This window comes from Phragmites australis, chromosome 10, assembly GCF_958298935.1.
Source record: "Phragmites australis chromosome 10, lpPhrAust1.1, whole genome shotgun sequence".
Taxonomy (NCBI): Eukaryota; Viridiplantae; Streptophyta; class Magnoliopsida; order Poales; family Poaceae; genus Phragmites; species Phragmites australis.
This window is the reverse complement of record NC_084930.1, coordinates 27,989,909-28,002,427: the sequence shown is the minus strand read 5'-3', so window position 1 is coordinate 28,002,427 and position 12,519 is coordinate 27,989,909. Positions and strand designations below refer to the sequence as shown.

Here is a 12,519-nt window from a genome sequence, read left to right as displayed (position 1 = left end):
ACAGGAAAAATCAACAAATGTGGCTTATGAACCGGCAATAACAAAGGATATCACTGCCGGCTGATAACTTGAGTCAACAGTAATGCTTCATTGCTGAGTAAAAGCACTAACCGGCAGTTACCTGAAATATCATTGCCGGCTCATAAAAAGTATCGACAGTGATAGCGAGTGAGTAGTGACTGGTTGGATGAATAGTACCTAGTCAGGTATCACTATCAGCTCATGTTATAAACCGACAGTGATATAGATATCTAAAGTGGCCAGCCTTCACTGACGTATCGATGCAGCCGACAATGAATATTAGTCATAAAACTTAGAGCAGGCCTGTTCCATTGGCCGATGCATCCGGCTCGAAGCTAGAACTTAAATTATAATGATACTAAATATATAGTTCAAAGTAAATATTAGTCATAAAACTTAATTTACCATGATACACATATAATCAAAATAAGACAATTACTATTAAAATTTTGATTTACTGTGATGCCAATGGACATATCTCTACCTAACTTCGCCCTGGCTCTTCGTCAGGAGCTGCTGCAGTATCTCGTTGAACGTGTCCACCGGCCCGGGCAGGCAGAAGTGGAGGCAGTCGGCCAACATCCACTTGTGCACGCCGCTCGCGGACGGGTCGCCGTGGGTGTACGCGCCGGGGTGCCCGTCCGGCCGCATAAACGCCAGCTTCGTCACGTCCAGCACCTCGACCCTCGTCGTGCCGCTCCTCCGCGTCGCGGCCTCGGCCTCCTCGTACATGAGGCTCCTCAGCTCCTTCTCGACGGGTCGCAGCTCCTTCTCCCCCTCCTCGTACGGCCCCTTCCTCGGGCACCCTGTCGTGAGGGTTCTGCCTTCGAAGTGAGGCGGTGAGAAGGTGGCTAGCATCACGGTTCGTGGCCGGCCGGAGCTCAGCCTGTCCAACGCCATTCGATACGCCAGCTGCATCGGCCAGGCGTAGCCGATGATGTCGGATGCGTTGAGCTCGTCGTGGACGTGGTGGCCGATCACCCGGCTGCCGTTGTAGTAGATGGCCCCGTTCAAAAACCAGTGGCCGGCGGTGAGCACCACAACGTCCATGGTGTCGGCGTCGGCCGCCCACCGGTCGTCGAGCGCGTCGAGGTACACATAGTTCATGTTTTGTGCCATGCTCTCGTTCACCGCCTTGCCCGTGGCCCTGGCGATGAACGGCGCCCAGTAAAAGGACACCGTCACGTCGTGCGTTGGGAACGCCCAGCGCCAGAAGTAGCACTTCCACGGCTCGGGGTCCCGGTACACGATGCGGGGCGGGAACGCCGCGCTGAGGAGGCAGATGAGGGACTGGACCTGGTTCCGTGCCATCGAGTCGCCGACGAAGGCCACATGCTTGCCGCGCATCGCCGAGAGGAACCTCTTGGCGTCGAACGCAGGCAGGCGGCACCCTTCCGGCTGCCACCGCCAGTCGAGGTAGCCCGTGTCGTGCCGCCCGTTGCGGATGCAGTTGTGGCTCCACTTCACGTTGCACTCGGTGGCGTTGTACCGCCGCGCGTGGCCCGGCGCCCACACCCACCTCCCCTCCGAATAGTTGCAGCTCTTCCCTCCTCCCGGCCTGCAACGAAAAAAACCGCGCATATAAGACATGTGTACATGCAAACGAAGAAGCTACTGAAGTAACCATGAAGATTTAAGGGTCTAACATTTACACACCCAGATGAGATGAAGTTGTATGTGTCATCGACGTACTGGAGCAGGGGAGAGAACACCGCTTCTCGAGCGCCGGAAGAAGAACAGCAGAAGAGGTGGAGGAGGGCTAAGGAGACGAATCCGCAGGAGAACCAAATGCAGGCGGATTTGGGCAGGATGAAATAGCCCGGCTTGCCGCCGTTGGGCGACGATAGCTTCTGCTTCTGGGGATGCAGTGGCTTGTTCGCTCTCATCTCGAGCTAGCTACTGCGCTAACCAGCACGGTACGTTATGGAGGCTCAGCTTGGGCAGGGGTTATAGTTGCTGCGAGCTATTTCCATGTACATATAGCAGATCAGTTGATCATATCGATAAGATTAGTTTAGAGCCTTCGTGATGTATCCAGAACCTAAGTGCCGGCTCAAATTAGATAAGGGTCCGTAGTCGGAAGGCTGTTTGTATGACCTAGTCAACCATCCATCTAGGTTTGAGTTCTATAATCGGCTCTGACGCACATCTCATTCTTTACTGAATGCTAGTTATTATTAATTTTCTGACAAAGGACATGTTAGGAAATCAACATGCAAACAGCAAAGCAGATTAAGAACATAACAACACGGGAGACGCCAATTTTATCGTAGAAAACCCATGCGAAAAAAGAACATGAGCGAACTACGGCGACCTTATCAGAAGAATTACAAAACGCCGGGGATTTATAATGGAGATAATTTCTTGTGTGCCACAAAATTATCGATTTACCATTGAAAAAAGGAGCTGTTTTACCATCCTTGGGAGAAACAAGGTACCACAAAACTAGGATCCTTCCATACCAGCAATTTAGTTTTTTTTTATCTTTAAAGTGTCATTGTCCTCGTAACAAAGTTGACGATAGTGACACCCATGAAAAGAAAAAAAAGACGTGATGACATGAAAGAGATTATAATTTTTTTCAATAGTAAATTGAGAAATTTAATATTCACTGGCACAAAGAGAATTATCTATTTATAAGGTGTCCTCACTTCGTGCAGTGCACCTTACAAAGAGGTATATATGATAGCATAAAGCGGTTACAGACAAACACGGAAATCAATCCTCCATTGTGGAAGCATTAGTAATAACTTAAGCTGAATTTAGATCATACATCAACAGAACAGCAGACCTATTTGAAACAAAATCTGGAGAGCTAAATTAGCATCCCAGTGAACATTCTCCGGCCAGGCAACAAACCAACTGGCTGTTTGGTGGATCAGATCGAATTGACACTTGCCTACAAGTACGCCCCGACGTGCTCACAAGTTTGCCGCCTTCTCTCCCTTCACTAGAGTGCCGCCAGCCACCTTTTTTTAAGACAGAAAGACCTCAGCTTATATTGAAAGCCAGCAAAATACCGCCAGCCACGTTACCAAGCACATTCTTCTTCACACATGGCACTGCTCCTGTTTCCGGTGTGATGCTTGCAACCACTCCCACAGTGTTGCTCACAAAGTTCCAGGTGCAGTGATGCTCGATTCCCGCTCATGCGATTAAGAATGGCCGCAGCCAAAATTATGTGCTAGTTGGGGTACACCGTACCCAAGCTGAGACAAATGCAGCCGAGCCCCTAGGTGGAGTTGAGATCTAGAGTATGCAAACTGGGTTTTTATATTTGAAAGATTGTTTTTTTCGAGTTGACACTTTAAATTTCATGCTTGGAAGTGGGGTTTCCCTCGAGTTGAAGGTCGAGAACAATTTTGCTGAGCAATGCGGTGGATTTTCCAAGTTCAGACTTTTGCATGTCTATATTTGAATCCCTTCCAACTGAAGAGACCTTTTTTTCATTTTGAAAGGCAAACTTTTAGTTTCATGGTAGATTCCCTTCCGACTTTCAAATTTTCAATTTCAATTTAGAGTTCAATACATTTTCTTTTGGTGACCTACAGATTTTAAAAGCTAATTGCCGCACGGTTTAAAACTGGGGAAGAAGATGTGGCAATGGGAGGCTTATCCGCTTATGTGTGCAGGAGGCACTCTGCCTGCCATCCCTTCCTAGTTTGCCTCCGATGAAGTTCACCGAGAGGAGTATCCTATCTCCAGGTTCCGATTTTAGTTGGGGCAGCCGAATGTGGGTGTGGGCAGCGCTAGGGTTTCAACCCTAGATCTACATCTCCCACCCCTTCATTGGTGCCATTGGAGTCAGTTGTCCCCACCATCTCCAATCGAGAACTCGTGGGAGTTAGGATTTCCGGTTGTGCTTCTTAGATTCCACATGGTCTTTTTTTATTTTGTGTAAATTTCTTTGGATGAAATTTGTAGCTTTTATGGATTTGCATGAATGCTCTTGTATCATGTGATGAAATTTGAAGCGCCTTGGGTCATCTCTGGTGCTTAAAACCCGTCTCTGGATCAGTTGTTGGTAAATACAAGTCTTATAATGAGAGGAGTGGTGAAATAGATCCACAATCCTAATAATACATAAAGGATTCTAGCGATTAATAGGATCCACGTTATTTAGGAACAACATGTTGACATGTAACTCCATAGGTAAATCGGGTGCGGACACGACCAAGACTATCGTCAGCCTCACCGTCAGCGTCAGTGAAGTTTGGATCTTCCTCTGAAATCATAAGTAAGGGTGAGTACAAACGTACTTAGCAAGTCTCAACTCTTACCCTATATCAAGGGGTATAAATACATACATACAGTATTAGCAAGGTTAAGGCTATACGTGTAACATTTGCTAAAAAGCCAAGTTGACACATGCAAGAGTTTATTTTCATAAGGTGAGTTTTGTGAAAATCCATATCATCATTATTAAATGAAGGAGGGTTTCGCCGTGGAGGAAGTCACCGGGACCGAAGTTTTAATGTTGTTGGACACCCCGTCCACGGCAACCCACAGCACACTATCGGACCTATTCTCCAAAAAATGGCACACCTTGCCCACTCACACTCCAAAGAAAACACACAAAACCCATGCTAGTTGTTGTGATCAAACCATAGTTCATCCATGACCGTGGACACGGCTATTTGAATAGTCTTACCTCTGCAGAGTGGTACACTTTATCCACAAGTTGAGTTTGGTAACAAACCATTGTCGTGGTAGTGTGACTCAACAAAGCTATTACCCACCACATCATCATCCCACTAGCCACCTACAAAAGCTAACCAGAGGTTCCTGGCCTATACTAGGCCTCCAACCGGGTCAACAAGTATGCACCTGCTTCGTGATCTCCCGTTGCACTCTTGACTCTGGACGACTAGTAGACTAGTTGGTAGGGTTTAGACTAACCCTGCCACATATAGGGTTGAGTTACTGTACTGTGAAGACTAGGTAGGATGTCACACCAACTCGGTCCTTAATCGAGCCAAGGCTCAAACATCTCCACACTAAGCCTTCCACGCAGGCAGCACTTAAACTCCCAAGGCATTCCCGGTGGAAATCCTAATTTGCCCCAGCTCTAATAGGTTACTTCTTTTTAACATTATCAGATAAGCATTCCCATCCCAACAACTCATACAACACCAAGTATCGAGTTTCACACATTTCACAATGCTAATTAGGATTAAGCATGAAATGATAGTAAGACACATAGTCCTAAGCATACTAGTATCAAGGGATTCATCTTAGTGTTTTTTATGTTACCGCGACGGAAATCCTTGGGTTATCAAGGTTATATACATAATGATAACAATTAGACTGGCTAATCTACAATAGGACATAACTAGCTCACCAATTCAAATGATATCGATAAGTAATACTTCATGTAATTATTTGGTGAAAAACAGCTGCTACAGCCGGTCGTGGTGAAAAAATTGGGTTTAATATGATCAACAAGACAAAATAAATTGGGACTTGCCTCCACTGAAGTCCTCGAGAGGGTCCTGCTCGAAGTCTTGCATTCTCAGCTCCTCCTCCAACTTGAATTCTCCGGCCTCTAAAGCGCGGCACGCAAACAACACAAACACACCAATAAATACAAAAAAAATACAAATTAAATTCAAAATTTTATGAAATTGATGGGTATAGATAGAATTTGAATTTAGATGAATATCAGTGAAAGAATCGTCGAAATCGGAGTTGAAACAAAGGGGATATGAGCTTCCAAAGTTGGCCGGCAAAATAAATTAGGAGAGAATATTCCCTAAAATATTCTTTGGAAAAAGGTTTTTTTGGAATAAAAGAAAAATTTTACTGTTATATAGACTAGGTTCATGAGCATGTGGACCGGAGGGACTCTAGTTGATGGTCTATTGTGGACCGGGGACGTGGACCATGTGACGTGGTGGCTGACTGGATTAAGGGCTGGGGCCGGTACTGACGTGGCACCGAGATGGCGACCGATGTGGAGGGACACTCTCAGTACATGGTGATTTGGTGGCCGAGGTAGCGTTAGGATAGTGGTGATGAAGAGCCTACAGCGGGGCTCGCCAGAGAACTTGCCGTCAGTGGCTGCCAGCTTTGGATCGGACCAAAGAGCCGGTCCACGAGGACCATCACAGCACGACGAAGCTAGTGGTGGGCACCTCAACGGTATCTAGCAGTTGGAACGGCCCTAGAAGCATGTCGGAGCTGGGGAAGGTGGCGGCCGAAAGAGTAAACAGGAGGGGAGGCGATCTAGGTAGGGGTTTAGGGCGTCGGGAGCGTGCTCGGGGTGCGGGGAAACTATTTTCATGCTTGGCTTGGCCGGTGGGGCATCAGCGGTGGCCGACGATGGAGACGAATGCCGGTGGCCACTGCGATTCGGTGGAGGCTCGGAAGAGAGGGGTTCAGGCCACAGAGAAGGGCCAGGGAGGTGGTGTGAGGTCAGGTGAAGCTCGCCATGGGGTCTAATTGGCTAGCGGTGGCTCTGGACGATGGATCAACGGTGGCAGCCATCGGAGGGGAAGACTGTGAGAGAGGGAGAGAGAGGGGGAAATAGCATCAGAGCTTGCCTTAACGTGCTCGGTGGAAGATGGTGAGGAGCAGAGGAGTGAACGGCGGGACTTATAGCCAGGCGAAGGGGGTGAAAGTGTCAGCGGTGGGGTCCAACGGCAGAGCTCCACGTGCGGTATGACATGCGCATTTGTCAATGACGACACAATGCTAGCAGTATAGTGGCTTGGATGCGCATGGCGTGCGGCGGGAAAGGTCAAGCTCAGGAGTCGAGGTGGTGGTGCTCTTTTCTTCGCATGCGCTCACACCGGTGAGGTTCCCGGGCATGGGACACGGTGTGTGGTGATTGTGAGAGAGGAGCGACGAAGCAGGGGCAGTGTGGATGGTGACTTTGATGGTGGTATGGTGCGACGATGGTGGAGTTAGGCGGCGACAGTGTCGCAGCTAGGCGGTGGGATCCAGTGGCTGGCGAGCTCGGCGTGTGCACCAACGGCGAGAGCAAGAGGTAGAAGAAGGGGAGAGGTGATGGGCCAGCTGAGTCGATGGGATGGAGGGGCAAGATGGGGCACGAGAAAAGAAAAATAAGGAAAAAGTCAATTTTACCTCCCTTAACTATTGCCTGAGTTCGTTTCCCCTCCCCCTCAACCGCAAAACAAGATATTGTTACTCCCTCAACTATCTAAACCGAATTTGTTTCCCCACACGTGGTTTTGACCCTGGTTTTATCCTATGTGGCTCACGTGTGGCAGTGGCTACACACATGTCAGATGACACGTGGCATGAGTTATTATACACGTAGAAATTCCAATCACTAAATTAAAAAAAAAGACATGGGCCCACGTCGGATGGTGGCGTGGCCACATCGTCATCGACGGGGAGGGGAGTACCAGTACTCCACCAAGGCGGTCGGACAAGAATCCCTTGCGGTACCTATCTGCTACTGTGGGTGCCTACGGAGGTGTGGTCCAAGTCATCGTATGCCGACCGTAGTGGCGGCGGCGGCTGTGAACATCGAAAACGCATGTGCGTGCACTTTGGGGCTAAACAAGAGGTGTGGGAGGGTGTTATGGGGTGCGGCTGGTGCTCTAGTGGTGTTGCGTTGGTCAGTACGGCTTTGCTGACGACCAACGATGATGGAGAAGGGTGGAGGAGGTGCTCTCGGTGAGGGCCTCACACGGGCACAGACATGGAGAGATATGGCCTGAGAGAGAGAGGTGGGGACACAGTGATGCTCGCCATAGGCTCAGATCGGATGGGGAGGTCTTGCTGGCGACTAGCAACGAGCATGATAGGGTGGCAGCCATGGAAGCTCGGTGAGGAGGCGGTTTTGGCTGTGGAGAGAGAAAAAGGAGGGGCCAGTGAGGTAGAGTAGTATCAGGCGATGCTCACCTTGGGGTTGGATGGGACGTACGGCGACCAAAGCTGGAGATCAACGATGGCGGCAGTGCTGCTCTATTTTTGGGAAAAATCGAGGGGAGCTCAAGTTTGGAATTCCTAAAATGTCTTCTTCTGGTGGAGCGCATTGCTTGTGCGTCCTAAACCTCTCGGCAGCAAGCTCACCGCCATGGTCTACGCCTTTCTTCTCCAGCTGTGGTCAGACATGAGCTCGCCTTCGTTGCCTCTCAATCAGAGCAGTGTCACGATGAGCTTCGTCACCAACCTCCACCATCCACCGTCGCCTCACCGCCTCGATGCCTCTCTGGCGCAATCAAGGTGACCCACGACCTCAGTGCACTGTTGGCGTGCTCACGTGCCCCTCCATCGCTGCACCCCCGCACCATAACTTGTCGTCGTTGTTCGATCGTGGCCGCTATCGTCATTTACTGAGCGGCCCCATCGTCGATCCCCTCCATAATGCATGCGCCTTGCATCATCTTCAGTGGATCCAAGCTCACTTGTGGCTCCCTCACATCAGTGCGGTACAGTGGAGCTGCTCTCTTATCACCTTTGCAGAACGCAACCTTGTTGCCGCCGTCCACCAGACTGCCACAGCTGCCATCTCCTCGCAATGTGCACGCCTTCGCACATCATAGCCAAGGGTGAGTCCGCGGGGCGACCACCTCTGCATTGTCCATCGCTGACCCGGAGCCCTAGACACCAGCGATGCCAAAGGGATGTCCCTCGAGGAGCCGCTCGTGGTGGATGTGTACCTAACCCCATCGGGCAGTGGGGGACCAGAGGACGTGATGGAGCGATGGACCATGGCGTGTGAGCCCTGGCCCTCGCCGGAAGGTGATGAGTGTGTTATCTACGTGAACGCCATGTTAGCAAAATTAAAACACTCGGATGCCACATCAACACCACCTGGGACAAAATCGGGTTCAAAACCACACGGGAGGAAAAACATCTGGTTTTGATAGTTGAGGGAGGTAAAATGTCTGGTTTTACGGTTGAGGGAGGAAAAACAGACTCATACAATAGATGAGTGAGATAAAATATACATTTTTCGAAAAGGGAGGAAGAGAGAGATGGGCCGCGGGATATGGGCCGAGGGGTCAGATTGAGTCCAAGGAGAGAGAGGGAAGGGAAAAGGTTTTGAACTTTTGTTTAAATTTTGTTTTCTTTTGAAATGATTTTTGGTTTTGAATTTTGCTGAAATTTAGGATGTTAGAAAATTCTTGTAAATTTTGGATGAACCGGAGATGTTTTTGCAAATTTTGTTATCGATATGTATGAATTTTGTTGAGGATTTGTATCAATTTAGCGTAAAATTTAAATCCCTAGAACATGTACAAATAATTTACAAACTCTGAATTCTTAGAAAGCTTTTAGCAAAGATTTTGTAGGTATTTCATACTTCCATCTGTAATAAAAAACTTTATCCCTACAAAACATTTAAAGAATTTCGAGTCCATAGAAAATTGTACAAGATATGCTTCGAAATTGAATGCATAAAAAAAATGCCATTTCGACCGAACCCTAGAGGGCTCTCACGAGCGAGCGCTCCTCCACCGCCAGTCCCTTCGACCCCCTTTCTCTTCCGTCTCCATCAGCAGGGGGGTATGTTCCTTTTCTTGATCTAGTAGTATTAGCGACGTTCATCCTGAAATAAAAGTCTCATAGTAGTATAGATATACTAAGGTTAGGGTTTAGTTTCTCCATGACAACGAGTGTTTTTAAGGGACTTTTGTTTCTTCCATCTCTTCATCGTCGATAATAGCTTACATGAATTCTCTGATGAAAATCGAGGAAGGTATGGTTTCCTCATCTGTTTGTGAATGTTTTGTTTTTTGAAATTTTACTCCCTAGTTTAGAGCGCTCCTTCTTCCAGGTTGTTAATGATTTAATCGGTGGCCCTAGCTTTGTGTTCTAGGTTATCGACTTGTTCCGTGATGCCGGCTTATTGATCTGCCAAAGAACAGAAGATGGTGGCCGATGTTCGTTCATAAACTCTTGTGCACGCTTGAGTTGATCCATGTTGAGGTCACGCATGCCTGCATGCATCCCTTGTGGCGTTCCAAGGATTGGAACTTCTGTGTTTTGTTTTGGTAGATTTTGTATGTCTCATCTTCAGTGCCCTTCGTCTCCCTATGCTCTCGTGGTGGTCCGACGAAATCCTATGGTGACGGAGGATTTGTGTCAGACTTGGAGATGGAAATTATAGCCCATGTTTGTGTAATTTAGTCAATCTTCAAGATCCTTTATGTAATATCAGGTTGCAATCACTATCGTTATTTTAATATAATCCATACCCTGTTTGGAAAAAATGCTTCGAACCAATTATATACGCACCAAAGGTGCATATTTATTTGAAAATTTTCAACTACAAAAATCTGCACACAATATGCATGAATCCTTCGAAAACTGCAGTTTGGTGAAAAAGTTAGGAGTGCAACTCCGAAAAGCTGGAGGGTGGGGCCCCAGCTCATACCATGACATACGTGATTTTTCCTCTACTGTATTTGTGCAATCTCAATGACAAAATGGACGATGATGAAAAAGCTTCCGGCCGCTAATGATAGCAGTTTCGCGCTACCCGGACCTATCGGCTAATTTCACGATGCGTGCGTGCGTGCGTTCCGGGCACACAGTCGATGTCGTACTATACGTGCAGGCATGTAATGGCGTAACTCGATTCAGATCGTATCACTGATTCTTCGTCAGGATCTGCAGCAGTATCTCGTTGAATGTGTCCACCGGCCCGGGCAGGCAGAAGTGGAGGCAGTCGCTCTGCAGCTGCTCCGGCACGCCGCGCGCGAACGGGTCGCGGTGCATGTACACGCCGGGGTGCCCGTCGGGACGCATGGAAGCCAGCTTGGTCACGTCCAGCACCATGACCCTCGTCTCCCCGGAGCCGTCCCCGCCGCTCCTCGCCGCCGCTGCGTCGGCCTCCTCTCTAGCGATCCTTCTCAGCTCCGCGGCCAGGGTCTCCACCTCCTTCTCCCCATCCTTGTAAGGCTCCGTCCTCGCGCACGTCGTGGGGTCGTTCCATGCCTTCTCGAAGTGCGCGGGCGAGATGGTCGCCACCACCACGGTGCGGCCGGCGCCGCCCCGGCCGGAGCCGATCAGTCGCTGTATCGACATCCGGATGGCCTCCCGGTACGGCGAGAACAAACCGATGTTGGTGTAATTGAACATTGGGAGCAGGTGCGTGCCAAGCACCACGCTGCCATTGCAGTAGATGGTCGGGTTCCAGAACCAGTGGCCCGTGCTGATCACCGCCACGTCCATGGTGTCGGCGTCGGCCGACCACCGCTCCGCCAGCGAGTTGAGGTACACTGTGTTGTGGGGCATGCTGTAGTCCTCCGACTTGCCCGTGGCGCGCGCCAGGAACGGCGCCCAGTACACGGACACCGTCACGTTGTGCGACGGGAACGCCCAGCGCCAGAACTTGCGCGTCCTGGGCTCCGGGTCGCGGTACACGAGGCGGTAGGGGAACGACGACGACGACGACGCGCCCAGGAGGCAGACCAGCGACTCGGCCTGGTTCCGCGCCATCGAGTCGCCGATGAAGGCGACGTGCTTGCCGCGGACCGCGGCGAGGAACGCCCCAGCGTCGAAGGCCGGCAGGCGGCACCCCGCCGCCGCCGGCTGCCACCGCCAGTCGAGGTAGCCGGTGTCCGGACGCCCGTTGCGGACGCAGTTCTCGCTGTCCTTGACGTTGCACTCCGTTCCGTTGTACCGCCGCGCGTAGCCCGGCTCCCGCACCCACTGCCCCTCCGAGTAGTCGCAACTTCTCTTTCCTGCAGCCAAGAATCATAGAACACACGTAAGAACTGCAACGCTGTTCATGCAAAAGCAAGATATATGTACAGTATTCTCATGAGTGTTTGATAATCGATATATGCATTGTGCATACCTTGATCAGAGCCAGAGGTAATGGCGATGTGTTGTAGCACGGGCGCGACCACAGTCTCGTGTGAGGCGGGCGGGGGGCTGCATAGGAGGTGGAGCAGAGACAAACAGAGGACGGTGCAGAGGAGCCAGGTGAAGCCGGTTCTTTGGTGGAAATGGCCGGGGCCGACGCCGTTGGCCGGAGACGACGACGGCTTGTGGCCGTTCTGATATAGCGGCTGGTACGATCCCATCTCCGGCTACCAACCTAGCAACGGGCCGGTACAATGCTGTTCTTGACTTGCACGTACCGCCGAATCTACGGAGGTTGCTTATAACACAGGTAGGTCTACGTATTAATGTATATAGGAAGACGATCATCAGGTGATCGACCTTCAAAGACTAGAGAGATTGGTTGCAGTTGACGAAATGATTTCAACTTGCGTTCACGTGTTTTGGGTCGTCTGACCGTACTCCTGATTAAGTAGGTGGCTCATATCGAGGAAGAAATCACACAAAAAGGTGTTGCTATATATCATACGACTGTTTCTTAAACAAATTGAGTTGATGTCCGTAGCCGTTGGATTCCAATTAAGCGGCTGATGTCTTTTCTTCTACCATTGTGCTTCTCTCCTCTCTCTTCTATGCAACAGACTAACGTGAGGGAACTCGCATCCTCTTTCGTAATGTCATTGATGAACAGTGGTTTGAATCTAGATAAACAGTATCATAAAATTATTT

At 49.8% G+C, this 12,519-nt stretch overlaps 2 protein-coding genes across 4 annotated transcripts; both read right to left on the bottom strand.

Moving 5' to 3' along the window:
- Positions 1–385: 385 nt before the first annotated feature.
- LOC133883319 (xyloglucan O-acetyltransferase 1-like) lies at positions 386–1,920 on the bottom strand. 3 transcript variants are annotated; one of them, XM_062322605.1, is made up of 2 exons: positions 1,678–1,920; positions 386–1,579 (listed from the first exon to the last, which is right to left on the bottom strand). In XM_062322605.1, exons 1-2 carry the CDS (start codon positions 1,905–1,907, stop codon positions 502–504), a joined length of 1,308 nt encoding a protein of 435 aa, XP_062178589.1. In that variant the 5' UTR covers positions 1,908–1,920; the 3' UTR covers positions 386–501. The 3 variants fall into 3 exon arrangements, with proteins under 3 accessions (XP_062178589.1, XP_062178590.1, XP_062178591.1); XM_062322606.1 differs by having other exon boundaries at positions 1,714–1,920; XM_062322607.1 differs by having other exon boundaries at positions 1,668–1,769.
- An 8,399-nt stretch (positions 1,921–10,319) lies between these two features.
- LOC133883495 (xyloglucan O-acetyltransferase 2-like) lies at positions 10,320–12,132 on the bottom strand. The gene is made up of 2 exons (XM_062322840.1): positions 11,804–12,132; positions 10,320–11,687 (listed from the first exon to the last, which is right to left on the bottom strand). The coding sequence occupies exons 1-2, from the start codon at positions 12,030–12,032 to the stop codon at positions 10,591–10,593; spliced, it is 1,326 nt and encodes a 441-aa protein (XP_062178824.1). The 5' UTR covers positions 12,033–12,132; the 3' UTR covers positions 10,320–10,590.
- Between the last annotated feature and the right edge of the window lie 387 nt (positions 12,133–12,519).